This window comes from Scyliorhinus torazame, chromosome 21 (assembly GCF_047496885.1).
Source record: "Scyliorhinus torazame isolate Kashiwa2021f chromosome 21, sScyTor2.1, whole genome shotgun sequence".
NCBI lineage: Eukaryota > Metazoa > Chordata > Chondrichthyes > Carcharhiniformes > Scyliorhinidae > Scyliorhinus > Scyliorhinus torazame.
The window spans coordinates 92,993,939-93,013,513 of record NC_092727.1 but is presented as its reverse complement, the minus strand read 5'-3'; the positions used below and the strand labels follow the sequence as shown (position 1 = coordinate 93,013,513).

The 19,575-nt window shown below is 46.1% G+C and overlaps 1 protein-coding gene across 4 annotated transcripts in view; it reads right to left on the bottom strand.

Annotated features, from left to right (window-relative positions):
- The window catches only part of adam11 (ADAM metallopeptidase domain 11), a 256,822-nt gene that overhangs the window by 131,217 nt on the left and 106,030 nt on the right, over positions 1 to 19,575 (bottom strand). For all 4 annotated transcript variants that reach the window (XM_072487068.1, XM_072487070.1, XM_072487069.1 and 1 more), the window contains exons 5-7: positions 17,551 to 17,633; positions 13,499 to 13,562; positions 504 to 573 (exon numbers count right to left, since the gene is read on the bottom strand). In XM_072487068.1, coding sequence (XP_072343169.1) covers positions 504 to 573; positions 13,499 to 13,562; positions 17,551 to 17,633 — 217 coding nt within the window. The remainder of the gene's footprint in view (positions 1 to 503; positions 574 to 13,498; positions 13,563 to 17,550; positions 17,634 to 19,575) is intronic.

Sequence of the window (19,575 nt, the reverse complement as noted above, 5' to 3'; positions counted from 1 at the left end):
CTGAACAAAGATATACCGCTCAGAGCAACTGTCAACAAGTGACAGCTCGATTTCTTTTTCAAAGCCAGTCTGAAGGTCATGGTGTTGGTTGTGGTGTCAGCTTGATCTACAGTTGTGGTGGTTTTACTGTGATGTCCTAGTGTGGTGGGGCCCTTGATTGCCCGACTGCTTCCCTTCAACCCCTCAAAGACAGAGCCATACCTTGTCTTGTGTCTGGAGTAATGCAACTCCCTGCTAACCGGCATTTTTTGATTAACCTATACCACCCATTCTCCGTGCTTGCCGGATAATCCAGATTTTACTGTAGCCAACACTCCACCCGGAAAATTCTTCTTAGTCTGAGAGAGTTGGGCTATGAGACGGTAGGAACCCCGAGGCAAATGGTTCGGAGTCTCTCTTTAGAATTGAAATACCACAATGGGCAACTTTCATTCTCCCCCTTCCTATCAGGACACTGACTCAAATAGCGTATGGTACAGAATAGATGAAGGAGCATTCCTTACCAGATGATGTACATCCCATAGGGATATCAAGACCAGGAGATCTGTATGCAATATGAGGTTGATGTTCATGCTGTATGTAAAAAGAGAACAGCAACGTTATATCTAAACATATTAAATTAACCTACAACTTGATGAATCCAAATACATTTCAGGATCCAGTTTTGAGGAGTTCTCTCTTTCTATGATTATGCATTCATACAGTCCAGCAATACAATGCATGCGAGTGCTAAATGGTGCAGAGCAAGCCATTATTAGGTTGCAAGAATCATTTTCTGCGCAATGTAATGTAATGTAAGAGGATAATGTTTCCCTACTATTTCCCTCATCTACCCACTTCAGGGATACAAGTGAAACTGTAATACAATCGTAGACAAGCATCTGAAGACAAAAGCAAAACAACACTTTATGAGAACCATCCAGAATAAAGAAACTTATATACTGGGGAAAAGTTGACGCAGGTCTAACAGAGGGGAACATGAAATGGGTCAGGGTATATCGTAACTACATTAATTATTTTTCAAACATTATCAAAAAGATTGAAGAGTAATTGAAAAGCTTGGGGTTTGCTCTAATGACAATATGACATTTGCACACTTTAATATATTACCACTGGACATCAGTTCTGGGTGTTCTTCATACGCTGATTATTACACCAGTCTCAAACTGTATGGGATTATTTTCTTTCAGAACAAATTGGGGGGCAAAACTTTCTGTTTTTTTCTTCTCAGGTGAGAAAAGCGGTATGCAGCACGCTGGCTGCATAGCTGGCCTTTCTCACCATATTGTCCAGCACTTAGAACAGAAAAATTATGTGGCATGCCCTAAGTCGCTATGCTGCTGGAGTGGGGTTGGAAAGAACCGGTAACGTTGGCTTTCCGGTGATCGGGATGTCCTTTAAAAACGGCACCCCGCTCTCTGGTAAAAGACATGAAGAACCCGTGTCACAGAATTGGGGAACCCTGTTCCCAAGTGCATGGAGACCACCCCCACATACAAGGGGACACCCACATGCACACAAGGGCTGGTGCCCCCCCCTCCCCCCCATGCCCCGTCTCCCCACGCACACAGGGAAACTCCCCATCAATGGAGTTCTCCAAAGGAACCCCATGCAGGGTCTTGTCCTCTCTATCACTTTCAATGATTTATACACCTATTCATCAAGGTCCATCTGCTATATCACCCTTTAGTATTATATCCCTTGTTTTACATTGACTCCACTTTTTCCTACCAAATTAATCAGTGGGTAGCACGGTAGCATTGTGGATAGCACAATTGCTTCACAGCTCCAGGGTCCCAGGTTCGATTCCGGCTTGGGTCACTGTCTGTGCGGAGTCTGCACATCCTCCCCGTGTGTGCGTGGGTTTCCTCCGGGTGCTCCGGTTTCCTCCCACAGTCCAAAGATGTGCAGGTTAGGTGGATTGGCCATGATAAATTGCCCTTAGTGTCCAAAATTGCCCTTAGTGTTGGGTGGGGTTACTGGGTTATGGGGATAGGGTGGAGGTGTTGACCTTGGGTAGGGTGCTCTTTCCAAGAGCCGGTGCAGACTTGATGGGCTGAATGGCCTCCTTCTGCACTGTAAATTCTATGATCTATGATAAAATTAATCACTTCACATCCTTCTGCAATAAATTTCACTTGTCCACTTATTCTACCAGTCAGTCCAAGTCTTCCTGAAGTTTATCAATTTCCTCCTTACACTTTGTATTGATTAAAATGTTTGTGTCATCCGCAAATTTTGAAATTGTGCTCTGTACACCAAAGCCTAAGTCATTAATATATATGTCAGGAAGAGCTGGGGTCCTAACACTGACTCCAAGAGAACTCTTCTATAAACCTGTCTCCAATCCAAGAAAAACAACCGCTACTCCTTGTTTCCTGTCACTCAGCCAATTTCATATCGGTGCTGCTGACCTCCTTTTTATTCCCCGAGTTCTAACCTTTCTCACAAGTGTGGCGTTTTATCCATATACACCACATCAACCACATTATCACTCCATTAGCACTTCTGTATATTTTGGCCACCGTGACTACTTCTGGTCTAACTCCATGCAATACAATGCACACATTTACAAAAATTGAGAGTGATCTCCTGGCTTGCTGTACATCTGAACTAATCTTGTCTCACACCTCCTCCTGGACCATCAGTTGTACAGTCTTAAAAGAAATAGAAAAAAACAGCATCTTGTACCAAAAGCACACTGCCAAGGTGGGGTCTGACGATGATTGAATTCCTATGATAATATTGCAAAAATAAAGCACACAAGCACACGTACAACGATGATCCATGCTGGGCAGCACCTTTAACATAACAAACACATTAGGGCAATTCAGAGGTCAGAGAAAAATGGACAGAACAATGGACCTTCCAGTAAAATTAATACAATTTATCTCGACAGGTTGCTTGTATTCTGAAATGAAGCAATGCAGAGTGAGTGACAGCAGGACTTACTTTTACTCGGCAAAGTTCTGATACAGCTTACTGAAAATTACCAGCAGCACTCAGGAATAAGCAAGTAATGTTCAAGTTGGCAGCAGTTCAGGTTGGCAGAACAGAATCATAACTGATTGAAGTGGAGCCAAACCATTAGTTTAAATGGGTTAACACTTCATCTAATGTAACAAAGCAATTTATAGGTTGTGCGCTTATATAGAATTACTCAGCATAATGTTCATAACCATATAACATTAGTCAGCATTAAACAGGAGTGAAACTGTCCCTCTGCTGCAGGGGGTGTAAATAGGAAATCTCATGTTCACTGCGATGTTGCAGGGTCCTTACAGTACATTAGGGGCAGCACAGTGGTTAGCACTGCTGCCTCACAGCGCCAGGGCCCCGTGTTCAATTCCGGATTGGGTCAGTGTCTGGGTGGAGTTTGCACATTCTCCCTGTGTCTGCGTGGGTTTCCTCTTGATGCTCCAGTTCCTCCCACAGTCCAAAGATGTGCAGGTTAGGTAGATTGGCCATGCTAAATTGCTCCTTAGTGTCCAGGAATGTGCAGGTTAGGTGGGGTTATGAGATTGCAGGGATAGGGTGCTTTTTCAAAGGGTCTGTGATGACCCGATGGGCCGAATAGCTTCCCTCGACACTGTAGGGATTCTATGATTTGATGATCAGTGTCATAAGGCCTCAGCAGACAATCTACCAAAATTATAATATGGCCAGGCGTAGAGCTTATTAATGACGTTTTAATTGAAAGATGAAGGTGATTATGGGTGAGATCTACATGAATGGGGACAGAGCCTCGTAGTGCGCACGATTAGCCTCTATCTAACGCCCATCCGGGTAGATCGGGGGCCTCTATGGGGAATGCGGGACCGAGGCAGCACTTAGCTCCATTCCCTGCACCAAGAGGAACTCCACCCGCCGGAATTCCTTTGTGCGGGGAGAGATCGGGATGCGATTTTTAAATGGCGTCCCGTTCCTTCAAGCCTGAGAGGCGAGTCCCGAACACTTCGCCCCCCCCCCCCCCCCAAGCCCCAACTCTCTATAAGGAGGTCCTCGTGCTCCCGCGCACCCAGCGACACACACACAGAAAACCCCGACCCGATGTCCGCTGTGCGAGAAATGCCAGGTGGCAGTGCCAGGATGTAATGGTGGCACCAGCAGTGCCATGGTGCCACCCTGCCCAGAGGGAATGCACCTGGGGGTCTCCAATCCCCTGGGAGACCACCACAATTGCCATTCCGTCTGGTCCCTGTCATGATATCCACATCAGCATATCATGGTGCAATCACACACACACTGATGGACAGGCAGTTGGACCAACCAGCACACACATAACATCGCAGCCAATCACCAGTGAGAGCACACGCACTATAAAACAGGGAACACCACAGTTCCCGCTCATTCTACCAGGAGATAGCTCAGAGCACAGAGCTCACAGCGTGCCACTCAGATATAGACCATGTACTGAGTGCCTCACTAAGATAGTGATAGGGCTGGGTCCACAGGTTAGCTAGTGAAGCACGTACCCAAGCCAGCAGTTAGTTGTTACCGTTGTTTAGACAATAAAACAGAGTTGTACCATCTACAGCCGTGATGGGTCATTTGTGCATCAGAACACCCAACACGACAGTCCCCATTTGTGGAGACCAGCACTGAACGGCTCGCATAGAATTTACAGTGCAGAAGGAGGCCATTCGGCCCCATCGAGTCTGCGCCGGCCCTTGGAAAGAGCACCCTACCTAAGCCCACACCTCCACCCTATCCCCATAACCCAGTAACCCCACCTAACCTTTTGGTCACTAAGGGCAATTTAGCATGGCCAACCTGCACATCTTTGGACTGTGGGAAGAAACCGGAGCACCCAGAGGAAACCCACTCAGACACGGGGAGAACGTACAGACTCCGCACAGACAGTGACCCAAGCCGGGAATCGAATTTGGGACCCTGGAACTGTGAAGCAACTGTGCTAACCACTGTGCTACCGTGCCGCCCAATGCCAGCCGATGTCTGCAAGGCGAGGGAGTTCGATCCCATTGGAGTGAGACTGCAGTCTCACTCTAATATGCAGTTTTGCCAGGAAGTGATCCCGTCCATAATGGGCAGGATTCACATCGCAATGTCTCACGAGATTGCGTTAGGTCTTGCGAGGTGTGGCGAGTCAGGAAGATCTCGGTAGTGGGATCACCCGGCCTCTACCGGTCACGTTGCGCCACGCTGCTTTTCAGGTGCAACACAACCGGTAGGTCCTGCCCATTAACTCTGTTCCTCTCGCCACAGATGCTGCCTGACCTGTCGCGCATTCCCTGTGTTCGCTGTTTTTATTTCAGATTTCCAGCCTCCAGAGAATTTTGCCTATGTATGTCTGAAGTGTGATCACTGCTGTTATTTAGGAAAGGCAGGAGCCATTTTGCACATAGCAAGGTCCCACAAACAAATATGATCTGTTTTTCGGAGGTTGGCTGGCAGATTAATAATGACGAGGAGTGGGGCTTGAACCTACAGCCATTTAGCGCAGAGCTATGAGTGCTCCCAATTCAGTCACAGCAACAACCAAGGGGGTGAAGTTGCATTTTTATCTTGCTTAGCTCCTTACAAGGTGGTAGAAAGCCAGTATTAAAATCGTAAGTTACAGGGATGGTTTCAAAGAGATTGCATAACAGTGGAAAATGGTTTTTAAAAATGTACTGATTATCGCAGCGCTTGATGCTGCTTGGTTTTGACTATAGTTTAGTAATGTTAACCATTCACCCTTGGGCGGCATGTTAACACAGTGGTTAGCACTGTTGCTTCACAGCACCAGAGACCCGGGTTCGATTCCCAGTTTGGACATTCTCCCCGTGTCTGCGTGGGTTTCCTCCGGGTGCTCCGGTTTCCTCCTACAAGTCCCAAAAGACATGCTGTTAGGTGATTTGGGCATTCTGAATTCTCTCTCAGTGTACCCAAACAGGCGCCGGAGTGCGGCGACCAGGGAATTTTCACAATAACTTCATTGCAATGTTAATGTAAGCCTACTACTTGTGACACTAATAAAGATTATTATTGTCAGTAAGGTGCCCATTCTATTATTCTGTTTGCACACTGTAACAATTCCCATTTTCATTGATTTAAACTTAAAGACAGCATAGCTGAATATGATCTATTAGAAGCAATAAAATATAAACTTCCCAAGGAAAAAGGAACTTAATCTTATTAAGAACCCTTCTATCTACACTGTCTCACTCGATTAGTTCCTGCAAGTCATTGGATAGGTGCACTGATCTGAAGAGCTAGCAGAAACACAGGCTGGATTCTCCGGTCCCCCAGCTGTGTGTTCCTCAGCAGCAGGATTCTCTACTCCTGCCGCTTGTCAATGGGATTTCCCATTGAAACCACCGCACGCTGCCGGGAAACCTGCAGTCGGAAGTGTACTGCTGGCGGGAACAGGGAATCCCAAAGGCTAGAGAATTCCAGCCACTGTTGGTTAAGTTATAGTCACACCAGCAATTACAATTTTAACAAATTACCTCCTTCAATTCAAAATCTTATGGTGTAAGTGGCCGGGAATGGATTTAAAATGCAGGAAAAGAACTGGCGTCATCGTACTTCTGACATGGCATCACCTTGGGTTTCCCTAATGTAGTCAACAACAGGGTAAAGAACTGCACTGCAAACAACTCCACTAAATGGCAAGCTGCATAAAGGTAATGTAGATTAACATAACCATCAATGGTAATGAGGTGATGTCTATCCCGCTAGACTATGAATGTAAAGGCAAGACAAGTTGCTCAATCAGGTTTATCCAGCTCCAAATGGTATAAAATAACAAGCACCATTTAAACTCATCCCAACAGCACTCAACCCTCTTTTACCACCATGCAATCCTCCAGAAGAGGCACAAATGAAGAGAGAGATAGATCAAGTGCTAATTCAGGCAGAGAATAAAATATTCCTGGGAATTCCCATTCTGGCTCCTGCAGCCCATCAGGAAACTGAGGTGATTTGAGTTGCACCACAATTTCTCTTGCCTCAACTATGTTCTCAGATGTCTCTCACTCACTTGGACTTCTCTGGCTTTCATTTCAACGCATGCAGGAAATCCACCTTCACTGCAGGTACTAGTAACTTGTTCTAGTACTACTAACTAGTACTAGGAACCTGTTCTAGAGATCCATAACTCCCTAATGCATCGGGTTCTCTCTCCACAAAAGCTGTCCGACTTGCTGAGTCTGCTTCTATTTCAGACTTCCAGCAACTGCGTTTTTTGTTTGATAGCTCTGTGGAACAGGGTCATTATTATATTTTGCAAACAATCGGCACAATGTGTTGTTTTGATTCAGGAAAAATTGACAACATTTGGTGATGTGTCTCAGCGAGCAGGTGTCAAACCTGATCATTGGCTTGCAAAATGTGGATTCCCATCTGCATTTTGTGAATGGTGGTCTGGATCTTTAGGGGAGAAGACTAGGTTCCCAGCAATTGGTTCCAGACTGCATGTTATTGAATGAAACATTTTGTGCTTTTCTAACTAGCACATGGCCCAGCAATGTTTCATTGCTGTGACGAGCACAGTGGTCCTCCAAAACAAGGGTAAGTGATCGTTCTGTTAGCATATGTTGCAGCAGGGCGGATGTTCTGGTAATTTAACCCAGCAGACCTAAACTCAGACCTATGTGAATTGAGAGACTCGTCATGCTCCATGTTGCATACCGCAGAAAAAGGGGGAAGAATGTGTTCCCCTCTGACTGCAGCCCCTGCAGCATTCATTTCTCCAGGGAGGGTAGTATTTGTGGGCCTGAGTGTGAGGGTCAGTAAGCTCAATGCACCGACTGATCCCAGCACATTCCACTGCAGATTGTGTTCGTTTGGATCTATTTCCATGCATCGTTTTGGTGGTCCTCGGCTATCTGTCAGGATAGGTCACTTTCAATCCGAGACCTCCAAGGCTTCTTGTGTAGTTTACTGATCTGGAAGATAACATGATTCAAAGAATGACGATGCTTTTAACAGGGAATTGTCAGGGAATTAAAATGCAGTTCAAGATGGTCAACTTACGTCTTTTTTAAATCATGGCTATGTGCTGGAATATATGTTTAATTTGAAAAAGGTCATGCAGGGTACGGTGGGATTTGTCCACCGGTGGTTCGTAGGACATATTCTGTCAGATGAAAAAGTGTGTGTGTGGGGGAGGAGCTTGGAGGTTTACAGGGGTATACAACCCTCCTTCTATGCAGATCAAGCTGGTTTTACTGTGGACATTTCTGGCAGAAGTGCACTCCCTAGGGTCTGTGAAGAGTTGTGCAAGGGTATCAGAACAAGAAAGTGTTGTGGGCTTTGTTCAAAACAGTGATTCTCCAGAGTTGGCCTGCACAGCATTAGCCAGAGCCTGAGAAGGCACAGGCCTCTTCCTGGATGGGAAGCTGTGGAAATTCGAGATATATCAGTGGCTTTGTAACTGCTGACAGAAACCTGGAGCTGTGGGCACTTAGGTCTTAGAATGACTACACTGGCCTTAATGTAACTCGTACCATGTGAAATGAACATATGAGATGGTGGGACTTTGTGGGGATGGAAGATGAGTGAGAGAGTACATTAATGTTGCTTTTCCTACAACTGATATGGAAAGGTTGGTATATCTGTTGAGTTAAAAATGTTTGTTGGCTTAAGTGTTGAGGTATTTTGGGTTCTCTTATCCGATTGGGGAGCTGAAGTTAAAGATGAACACAGCAGCTGCAAGGTTATAAAGGTTTGTTTGGTCTCTCACTAAGAGGTCTTGAGACTTGTATATTTAAACGTAAGCCATTTATTATTAACCCATAACTATCTACATATCCAAGGTCCTGCCATGCATGGCTGCTGCCTCCATGGAGGCGCCTTCCAGGCTCTATTCCTCAAGTCTACTACCATGTGACTGCATCATACCTTGGCTGGTTCTATTCTCTAGTCCCACATTAACCCTTGCTCCGCCGAACATCTTTATATTACAATGGCATGCTGCTGTCATATATAACAGTTGTAATTGAGGATTTTAATCCACATCTGGAATGCATTGTTGGAGTCCATTAGTCAAAGTATAGCAAGTAGGAATTCCATCTTTACTTTGGCAGCACTCCCATGGGATAATAGATTGATCAGAGCTTTCTCATGTGCCCCTTTAGTAAACTAATGAAGCATCTGCGTGCTTTGGACTTGAGCTCTGAAGACATATCACGGACACAACAGGAAAATGAAACAGGCCCTAAAACTAGCAAGTGTCTGGCAGAAATTATTCTGGCATGTTCCGTCCCACTTGTCCCCAAATTGAGGGCACTGGCAAGCCAAAAATCAGCACCTTTCTCCATCCAAGCACTTGAAGTATTACAGCCATTATCAATATCAGTGTTATATTTGTAGGTATTTGAAGCCATTAATCCAAATGATCCTTTCAGAGATCACTAACAGGATTGAGTGCTCTTAGTTTTCCCCCTGAAGAGTCAACAATATTTCTATTTGACTAAATGACCGTCGGAGTTTGATAGTTGTAATTCTTATGAAATGTAATCCTGTCTATCTGCACTGCAGTAACCCAATTACAGTGTTCATCCATTGCCAAGTCTACACTGCAGTAAATATGAGCTATGACATTGACGTGACTGTGTTTTCAATGGTTCATCATCCACCTTGATTTATTTATAATACATCCTGGAGAATCTGTGTCAGTTAGTAAGTTGAACCACTGTCACGATGATAAAATGGGAAGATGCATTACCAGATCCGTTAAGCTCTTAAAATAGAGCAATAAATAGGTTTGTAGATTTGGAATCCTAATATTAAACTAGTTCTTTTACAAGGGAGTCTGGCAGTATTGCTGCTTTTATATTGGCACAGGTTTAATTCACTGCACTGAATCTGGTCACTTGTGAGGCAACTTTCTAAATTTGTGCTAAAACTGGCTTCTCTCAGGGATATGAGGATCAAACGGGAAAGTGAAGTTGAGGTCGAGAATTAGCCACGGGCTTATTACCACTGAACCGCCAGTGCAAACCACCCCAAGGGTATATTAAATGGTGAAGTGGGCTCGAAGGGCTGAATCATCTACTAATGTTCCTATTTCTCATCATCTTATATTGGCTATGGATAAACTCGGGAAGCTAGGAGGAATTGGATTATGACTGTAAGGGACAGATTTTCAAAGGATTGGACCATTTCTTCAGAACCCTTTTTTGCTGGCATGGGGAAGGGGGCAGTGTATGAATCACACAGGCAGGAAACCATTTGAAATTAGTGCCGAGTTCAAATAGAGCCCATTTTTGCACTTAAAATTTGTGGAGGAGGCATAACTGCTTGTGATGGGTGGATAAGATCTGTTTTAAGTGTCATGATCTGAAGTAATTTAAATCCCCTGCCCTTTAAAAATGAAACAAAAAAACAAGCTGCAGCTTTCAATTTGTATAAAATGGCAGACATCCTTGCTGGGGTGCATTGATTTACATACCACCTGATATGGCTGAGAAAACCTCCCCACTGACCATCTAATACTGCAATTTCATTAGGCTTCACTATTCACGTTTCCCAATTGTTTACATTCGAGCTGAATTCATTATGAATGCTTCCCTGAGTTTCAAAAGCCAATGGAGGGCTCAGATCACATATTTGATTGACAGTTTTAAGAGGTTATTGAAGGATCAGCTGCCTTTGTTGTGTTTAGTCAACAGAAGTTTATTTGATTTTACAACATATTGACTGCTTCAGGAGATTTAAATTTTTTGAATGGGTTTCATGAATGAGACTTTTTTCCCAGTATCAGGTGTATGAGTGAAAGCTCCTTTAGACGGTTAAAAACTTGTTCTGCTTTCATCTTCATATGGCTCCTGAGGTCTTCCAATAGTGGATACTGGGCAAATGGCTATAGGAAGATGGGTCAGAAATAGAGGGCCTAATTGTTTGTAATAAAAGTGGGCTAAAATCAGAGAAACAAGGCAGGCCTTCCAACCAGACCCGCCTCGGCAATCACCTGCCTCCAGAAGTGACAGGCCCAACTTTATCCCAACGCTGCCTCCTTGAATGAAAGGGTGGGGGGCCTTTTAAAGGTCTGCCGAATGGGGAAGTTTCCTGACTCAATTGCTGGGGAAAATTCAGCCCGATATGTTTACAGGGCACAATTTTCAAGGAGACCATGTAGCTCCGTGAAACGAGGGAATCCAAATCTCCAAGATCAATGTAAGAGATCTATTTTCAAACTACTGGAGGTTTAAACATGATGATGGGTTTTCATGTGCTTCGGACACCTAAATTGCCAAATGACATACCTAACCTGAGGAAACTCGGGCACAGATTGACAAGACCCTCAAGTATGCAGGGATGCACTGCTGGAAACTACCCATCTAAAACTTCAGAAACTGTGAGCACTGGGCATTGGAAAACTTCTATCTGCTTGTCCAACCTGTACCAGCTTACCCATTAGGAGCCTGGCTTGTAAGATTACCCAAAGTGGACTGTGAAGAGTTCCAGTCTTTGGTGGCAGGTCTACAATAAACCAGACTGATTGGCTAATCATTACTGAAAACAGAGGCTCTAGCTGATTGGTGCAACAAACAGCACAGCCTTCAACACAACTATGGGCGGAATCTTACCACAGAATGGCAAATTTTCAGTTCCAGTGGGAAAAGTGGTACGTCAGCAGGGTAACTCATGGAAATTTGAGCGTCTTTGCTAAAAAAAAGATGAGTGGGCGTGGTTTACGCCATCACTCTGGTGGGGAGGGGCCACTTAGAGCTGGGAACCGGCTCCAAACAGATTGGGGTGCCATCTTTAAAGGGCACCCTGACCAGCAGTGTAGTCTAACGGCCACAGCCCCATCACAGAGTTCTCGGGGGCTGTCCCCCACCCCTGACATACCTCCCTCAATGTCTGATATCCCTCACCTGCCAACCACACATATATGCACCCCCCTTAATGGGGCTCCCACTTGGGTCCAGCCCTGGCACTGCCAGGTGTGTTGACACGGCAGTGCCAACATGTGCCAGGGGGTAATGCCAGGGCTCTTCCCAGGCATGTTCCTCTTCCTCACCCCCCCCCCCCCCCACACCCAGGGGGCTATACTTACCTCTGCACCCTGGAGGAATCTCCTTGACTGCCTCACACCGAGCCAAACCAGTTGTGAATGATACCGGGTGAATATTCTGTCAGATGGGGAGGTGGGGGGTTCAATTCTCTCCGGATTTTGAGCCTGCACAAAGTTTCTCATGGGCGGAGAGTGCGGGCTCAAAATCACACCCCTGAGTGCATTGCCAGCATCCTCCCTACCGCAGTATGTACATTCCATACAGTACTGAGCTGTAGTTTAAATAGCATTTGCAACTTAATCAAAAGTGCCAAGTCCTGGATAAATGAGTAGCCCCCATTGCCGATGTCTTTAGCAGCTGGCATCCGAATACACGACCTCTGCCTTTAACCTTATGGAAGGACAAATGCAATTCAGCTTATGACATGCCAGCCATCTTGATGTTCATGATATGAGAGTGCAGTTTTGCTTAGTAGGCCAATGGGTAAATCAATTCCTTACCTCCGGCTTTATCACAAGGGTCATTAGCACACGGATATGTCTGCCATGAGGATGAATCCTGTTCCAATTTGCTGATTGACAGCTCAGTGTAGTCCAGAGTCCGTCTCTCTTGCTACCATTTATCACAAATCTCATCCGAGCCAAGATATTCTGTTACATGCTGAAGATAGGCTACACCAGGAAGCACCTCTTGTATGGCACAAAGTTAACCTACAATGGGACTTTGCTGTCACTTAAAGAGAGATGAGGAAAATCAGGATGCCCTTTGCCTCTTCTCAATGCATTCTCAAAGAACTGTATACCGTCATGTGGCTATTTAAGAAAGTGGATCTTTCTTGCCCATCTCTCAGCACTACTTTAGATTTTACCTTTCAAGGAAACACTCAAAGCAATTTGTAAGGCTGTTTTTTTTAAAGCTCCTTCTGATAGTTAGATCTCCACATAACCTAGAACGTTCCACTCCTGCAGGGGTGTTGTACATCAGAGGTACCACAGAAGGTGTGTGGGGCACGGCCCAGAGGTCCTCATAAAGGACTGAAAGGGAATTGCCCGGAAAGTTTAAACTTCCATTGGGCAATTATCCTGCACCTGGAACATTCGATACTTGAATTTAAATTGGTCATTTCAGATGGTTCTGGCTCTCTTAGCAGAATAGTTAGCCAGGCGAGGTTAGGAGAATTAAAAACGCTTTTCTTACTCCTGGTTAGCTATGATTCTGCCCACCACAACCCCCGATCCCCCCAGAAACCCCCTCTCCAACCAAATACCCTCTGGATTCCACCACCTCTCCCATTCCACTCCAGACTACTTTACCGCTGCTCCCTGGTTACTCTCCTGAACACCCCCAAACCCCTGACTACCTCCACCCCCTGACTACCGTCCTACTCCCCTCCGGCTATCCACCCCCAGCCCCCAGAGGGAAGTGCCAATCCAACGGCGACTATTACTCCCCGGATTTTCCGGCCTTTACCATATTGTTGGACAAGTTGAGAAAAACACTAAAGACTGGGCATAAACGCCTGGGCTTACCTGATCGATCTCGTTGCCCATTACTTCAATAATGTAAGTGAAGTTCCCATCATTAAACACACCGCTAGAGAGAAGTAATTAATAGTTAGGAATTAGCTCAAAATATATTAGGGAATCTTATCAAAATATATTCACAATCCTGAACAAATAGGCCAATTTTAAAATAAATTCATTTTTTTCCAATTAAGGGGCAATTTAGCGTGGCCAATCCACATACCCTGCACATCTTTGTGTTGAGGGGGTAAAACCCATGCAAACATGGGGAGAATGTGCAAACCCCACACGGACAGTGACCCAGGGCTGGGATCGAACCTGGGGCCTCGGTGCCATGAGGCAGCAGTGCTCCCCACTGCGCCACCGTGCTGCCCTAACTAGACAGGCCTTAAAGCTCCTTTATGCATTGGATAGTATAAAAAAGATACTCTCTTTCCTGCTTCACAATTTAAATTCAGCCCCCCACTATTACGTTTGTCTGCCTTTATTTTATAGTCATTTATTTTCTTCTCTTGTTCTTCCTGTGCTCCAAGTAAGTCACCCTAAAATGTTGCAGTGCACCCACAGTGTTGAAATCAGTCTACCTCAATGTAGTCTACCTGGCATTGCGACATGGCACGAGATGGTGTTAGATCGCATGAGGCGTGGCAAGCGGGTATACCCCAGAAGTAGGATCTCCCGACATCTACCAGTCGCATTGCGCCGATCCGCCTTTTCGGGGGGCAATGCGACGAGTAGACACCACCCCACGTTTCACATGTACACCTCGCTATCGCATCTCTTGCCGAAATTGTCAGCCAACTCCAGTATTAATGAGTCAAACCTTTCTCTAATTAAATATTGGAAAGACTAAAAGCTCGGTCCCCGCAGCAGCTCCACTCCCTCACTACCGAATTCATCCCTCTGCCTGTCAAATGTCAGAGTCCGAATCAGACTGTTATGTCTGACCCCCGAGATAAACTTATGACCATAGGTACATAGAAAATACAGCACTCAACAGGCCCTTCTGCCCACGATGTTGTGCCGAACCTTTGTCCTAGATTAATCATAGATTATCATTGAATTTACAGTGCAGGAGGCCATTCGGCCCCCTGAGTCTGCACCGGCTCTTGGAAAGAGCACCCCACCCAAACTCAACACCTCCACCCAACACCAAGGGCAATTTTGGACACTAAGGGCAATTTATCATTGGCCAATTCACCTAACCTGCACATCTTTGGACTGTGGGAGGAAACCGGAGCACCCGGAGGAAACCCACGCAGACACGGAGAGGACGTGCAGACTCCGCACAGACAGTGACCCAAGCCGGAATCGAACCTGGGACCCTGGAGCTGTGAAGCAATTGTGCTATCCACAATGCTACCGTGCTGACCACATACCCAGGACATCACCAAGACTGTTTATTTCCATCTCTGCAACAACATCCCACTCCGTTCCTATCATAGCTCATGCATGGCTTTGTTAGCTCGAGGATTGACTATTTCAATATGCTCCTGGCTGGCCTCTCTCATTTTACTCTCTGTAAACTGGGGCACAACCAGAACTCTGCTATCAATGTCCTAATTCGCAGCACGTTCCATTCGACCATCACCTCTGCTCACTGACCTACATTGGCACCTGGTCAAGCAAACTTTGCCTTAAATTTCTCCCCTTTTATTCATTTCCCTAAATAGCCTTGCCCTACAATCTTTATAAGCTCCACCAGGTCTACAATCTCTGGCGATAGCTGTACTCCTTTAATTCTAGCCCTTTGGCCATCTACATGTACATAAGATGTAGGAGCCAAAGTAGACCATTTGGCCCATCGAGTCTGCTCCACCATTCAATGAGATCATGGCTGATATGATTATCCTCAACTCAACTTTCCTGCCCAATTCCCGTAACCCTGGATTCCCTTCCTAATTAAACATCTGTCTCTCTCAGCCTTGAACTTACTAAACGACCTGGCCTCTACAACTCTCTGTGGTGAAGAATTCCACAGATTCACTACCCTCTGAGAGAAGACTGCAATATTTAATCCGCCTTCAGTCACTTGGGCCTCAAGTTCGACTCCCAGGGAATTCCCGAGCTGAACGGATTTTATAAATGCAAATGATGCAAAAGGATTTGGAGATAATGTGAGAAACAGGCATTGAAGTGGATGATTAACCGTGATCATATTGACTAGGGGTGCAGGCTCACTGGGCTGAATGGCCTACCCTTATGTTCCTAAACATCTCCACCTCTCTCTCCTCCTTTAAGATGTTCTTTAAAACAGGGACTGGTTTAGCACAGTGGGCTAAACAGCTGGCTTGTAATGTAGAACAAGGCCAGCAGGGTGGGTTCAATTCCCGTACCGGCCTCCCCGAACAGGCGACGGAATGTGGCGACTAGGGGCTTTTCACAGTAACTTCATTGAAGCGTACTTGTGACAATAAGCGATTATTATTATTAAAACCTACCTCTTTGACCAGGCTTTTGGCCATCTGTCCAATCCACATTGCTCCAGGTTAAATTTTGCTATATATCTCTGCTCTTTGGGGCATTTTATTATGTAAAATATAAATATAAGTTGTTGTTGGATAAGTAAACTTTTACACCCCTACGACATGCAGAGGGCAAGCATCATAGACGCCCTGCAGCTCATTGGTGACATCTCAACACAGCCAGTGGATAAGCAGTGTGCCTGCTCCTCTGGCATTTTGTGTCCATTGCAGGTCAAAGATCGCCACCCAGCTTTTTTCCTTCATCCTCTCCATTAATTCATACCCCTCAACTGCTAAGTCCTCGATCTCGTTGCCGGGGAAAGTGGCACACAATGTCCCGATTATGCGCCAAAGTTATACACTAAAGATATGAAAATCGCTTATTGTCACAAGTAGGCTTCAAATGAAGTTACTGTGAAAAGCCCCTAGTCGCCACATTGCAGCGCCTGTTCGGGGAGGCTGTTACGGGAATCGAACCGTGCTGCTGGCCTGCCTTGGTCTGCTTTCAAAGCCAGCGATTTAGCCCTGTGCTAAACAGATATGGCATTCTCCAGGTCATAGGACCCAGCTTTCAGACTAACGGACTGAAAGTAATCATTTGAACCGTAGTCGGTTGAATTATTGAGTTTTTTCTCCCCCCTCCTTTATTCGTAGATATCTCAGAATCCTGCAACCACTTCCAGCAGCAGACTGTGCAGATAACCTCTCTTGCTTCCCCAACCAACACTAATAACTAAATTTATGTGAGATTGTCATCTGTAAAGGAAAAGTATAATCTGTTCAAATGTAGCAAGCAGAGACCATGGGATCCTGAATACACAACAGGGTCACGTTGCGCCCCTAGTAACTAAAAGCCAGTTGTTCCAATGCGACGTCAGCAAACTTCAGAATGCTTTAGCACACAACTTTGTGAGTGAACAATGTATTTGGAGTCTTTTTATTGAAGACACTCAAAGCCGGAATAGACAAATCTTTGCTCTCTGAGTGAATCAAGGGATATGGGGAGCAGGTGGGAAAGTGGAGTTTGAAACCTAAGATTAGCCAAGATGACGCTGAATGGTGGAGCAGGCTCGACAGGCCATGTGATTCTCACAGTGGAGCTGGATTTAAAATTACCACCGGTTGACCGGGTGAGGAAACCCAGCAGCAGGAGATGGGAGCAGCAGGATTGGGCAGTTACATGCTTTTTTTATAGCATTGCTTGTGAGCCAAGAGGAATAGGAATGCTTCCCTTTGGTCCCTCAGCAAATGCTGTGTCACGATGGGCTTCCTTCACCACCCCAAGCCCCCTGTGACCCATGATTCTCAGTCTTCTTCCCTGGGATCTTTCAAGTCCACCTCACTCCCTCCCTCCGAATTGTCAGCCTGATACCCCCAACAAATCGCCATCTTTCCTGACTACTGCAACCTTCTGCTGCTGGTTTTGCTGGATATTGTGTGGGAAATGAAGTCGAAACTGCTAACTGAGGTCCTGCTGTTAAACCCGGCAAGATCTCAGTGGCCCCGGCATATTTCGCACCTGCGGATCTTCCTGCAGATATCGGTGCCAATGAGCTGGTGGAACAAAGTTGCTTCCTAGGTAGCTGTACTTACTTCAGTCCATGGCATGTTGACATGGCCACGAATGAGTTGGAATTTCCTCTGATTTTTCCATGGTAATAACAATGCTCACCGCCCTGAAAAACAACAACAATAATAGTCTGGTTAGTACTGCACCAGGTTTCAAGCTCTGCAACATGTTTGAAACCAGCAAATGGAAAACTGGATGATGACCATTCAAAGATTCCAGCCACCATCAGCCCACAGTTCCTTTTATACTTGTGCGCTGTTCATATTGAGACTGAAGAAAAAAGGAACTCTCCCTTGAGGTCAGTTTGATCACTCCCACCTTGATATAAGCCGCAATATATCTCCACATTACCACAAACGGAGAGAGATTGGAGATATTCACAATGAGGAGCCACTTTCCCTGGAATTTCACTGCAAAAGTGCACTGATTTGAACAATTAACAGAGACACTCGGTCAGTTAAGTGATACGCCCCCAAACTGTCAAACTTCCATGATGGGATTAAAACTCAAGGGGCGGGATTCTCTGTCGGCTGATGCTGAAATCGGGAAACATGATTGGACGGAGAATCGGTTCCGATGCCGAAATCGCAGCGAGCGCCGATTTGACAACAAATCGCAATTCTCCATCACCACGACAGCAGCGTCATTGCGGTCCGCATGTACAGTAAACACCATTTGCATACCATTAGCGGGCCCGACCCGGATTCTCCAGGGCCTCCGCGATTCTCCGCCTCCGATGGGATGAATTCCAGATGGTACGGTTAAGAATTGTGAAAATGGCATTCCGACTGCCGAGGGAGAGAGAGAGAGGAGGAAGGACACAGAGAGGCGCGACCGTGGGCTGCCGGGCTGGATGCTAGCCGGGGTGATGTGCTGGAGGAGGAGGATGAATGCCAGGCGACGTCCGACGAGGAGGATGCGGGGGAGCATGGGCAGGACTTGGGGCCCAGGCAGGCACGGGAGGCCACACGACAGGGCCAATGCGCACGGGACGCTCTGATCACCCCCAGGTTCACTGACTGGGGCTGGGGGGTGAACTGGCCAAGAGTACGGACACTGCATCCCACCCCCACATCTTCCCCACCCTGCCTGCAACCCCCTCCGTGCACAGTAAGCTCCCACAAATGGCAATGTAATAATAAACAGATAATCTATTCCTGTGATGTGGAGTCAGGGATAAATATTGGCCAGGAGGTTGGAGGATATCTCCCCTGCTCTTCTTTGAAATAGTACCTTAGGACCTTTGATATCTACTTGAGGCAGGCATGGCCTTCATATAATGAAGCAGCTCTGACAGAGCAGCACTTCCTCAGTACTGGACTGGAGTGTTGGCCTTGATTTCTGTCTCTGCCCAAGGGGTTAGCACTGCTGCCTCACAGCGCCAGAGACCCATGTTCGATTCCGACCTCAGGTGACTGTGTGGAATTCCTCCCCGTGTCCAAAGACGTTCAGGTTAGGTGGATTGGCCATGCTAAATTTCCCCTTCGGGTGCGGTTGCAGGAATAGAGTGGGGGATTCGGCCTGGATAGGGTGGTCTTTTGAAGGGTCGGTGCAGACTCTTTGGACCGAATGTCCCCATTCTGCACTGTAGGGATTCTATCTGGACTGGGGCTTGAACCCACACAACCTTCTGACAGAGGGGAGGGTGCGACCAACAAAGCATACACCCTAGAGTTTCCCTTTTATCGCAAAATGAATGATTTCGGTATCAGTGCACAACATCTGAACACTACTGCGTCACTCCGATGTAGAATTGTTTGCAGTAACAGTGGTCAACATTGAAAAGGCAGAGACTCTGTAGTGCACTTAGGATGTATCAAATCAAAAAAGCTTTTATTGGTGGTTTTTTCTTGAAATTCTGTTTCTTGTCTTTGAACTCTTGTGAGTAAAAAGATCAGCTAAACATTCCAGGATTTAGATGTTTCAGGCGGGATAGAGGGGGATGTAAAAGGGGTGGAGGAGTTGCGCTACTAGTTAGGGAGAATATCACAGCTGTAGTGCGGGAGGACACCTCAGAGGACAGCGAGGTCATATAGGTAGAGATCAGG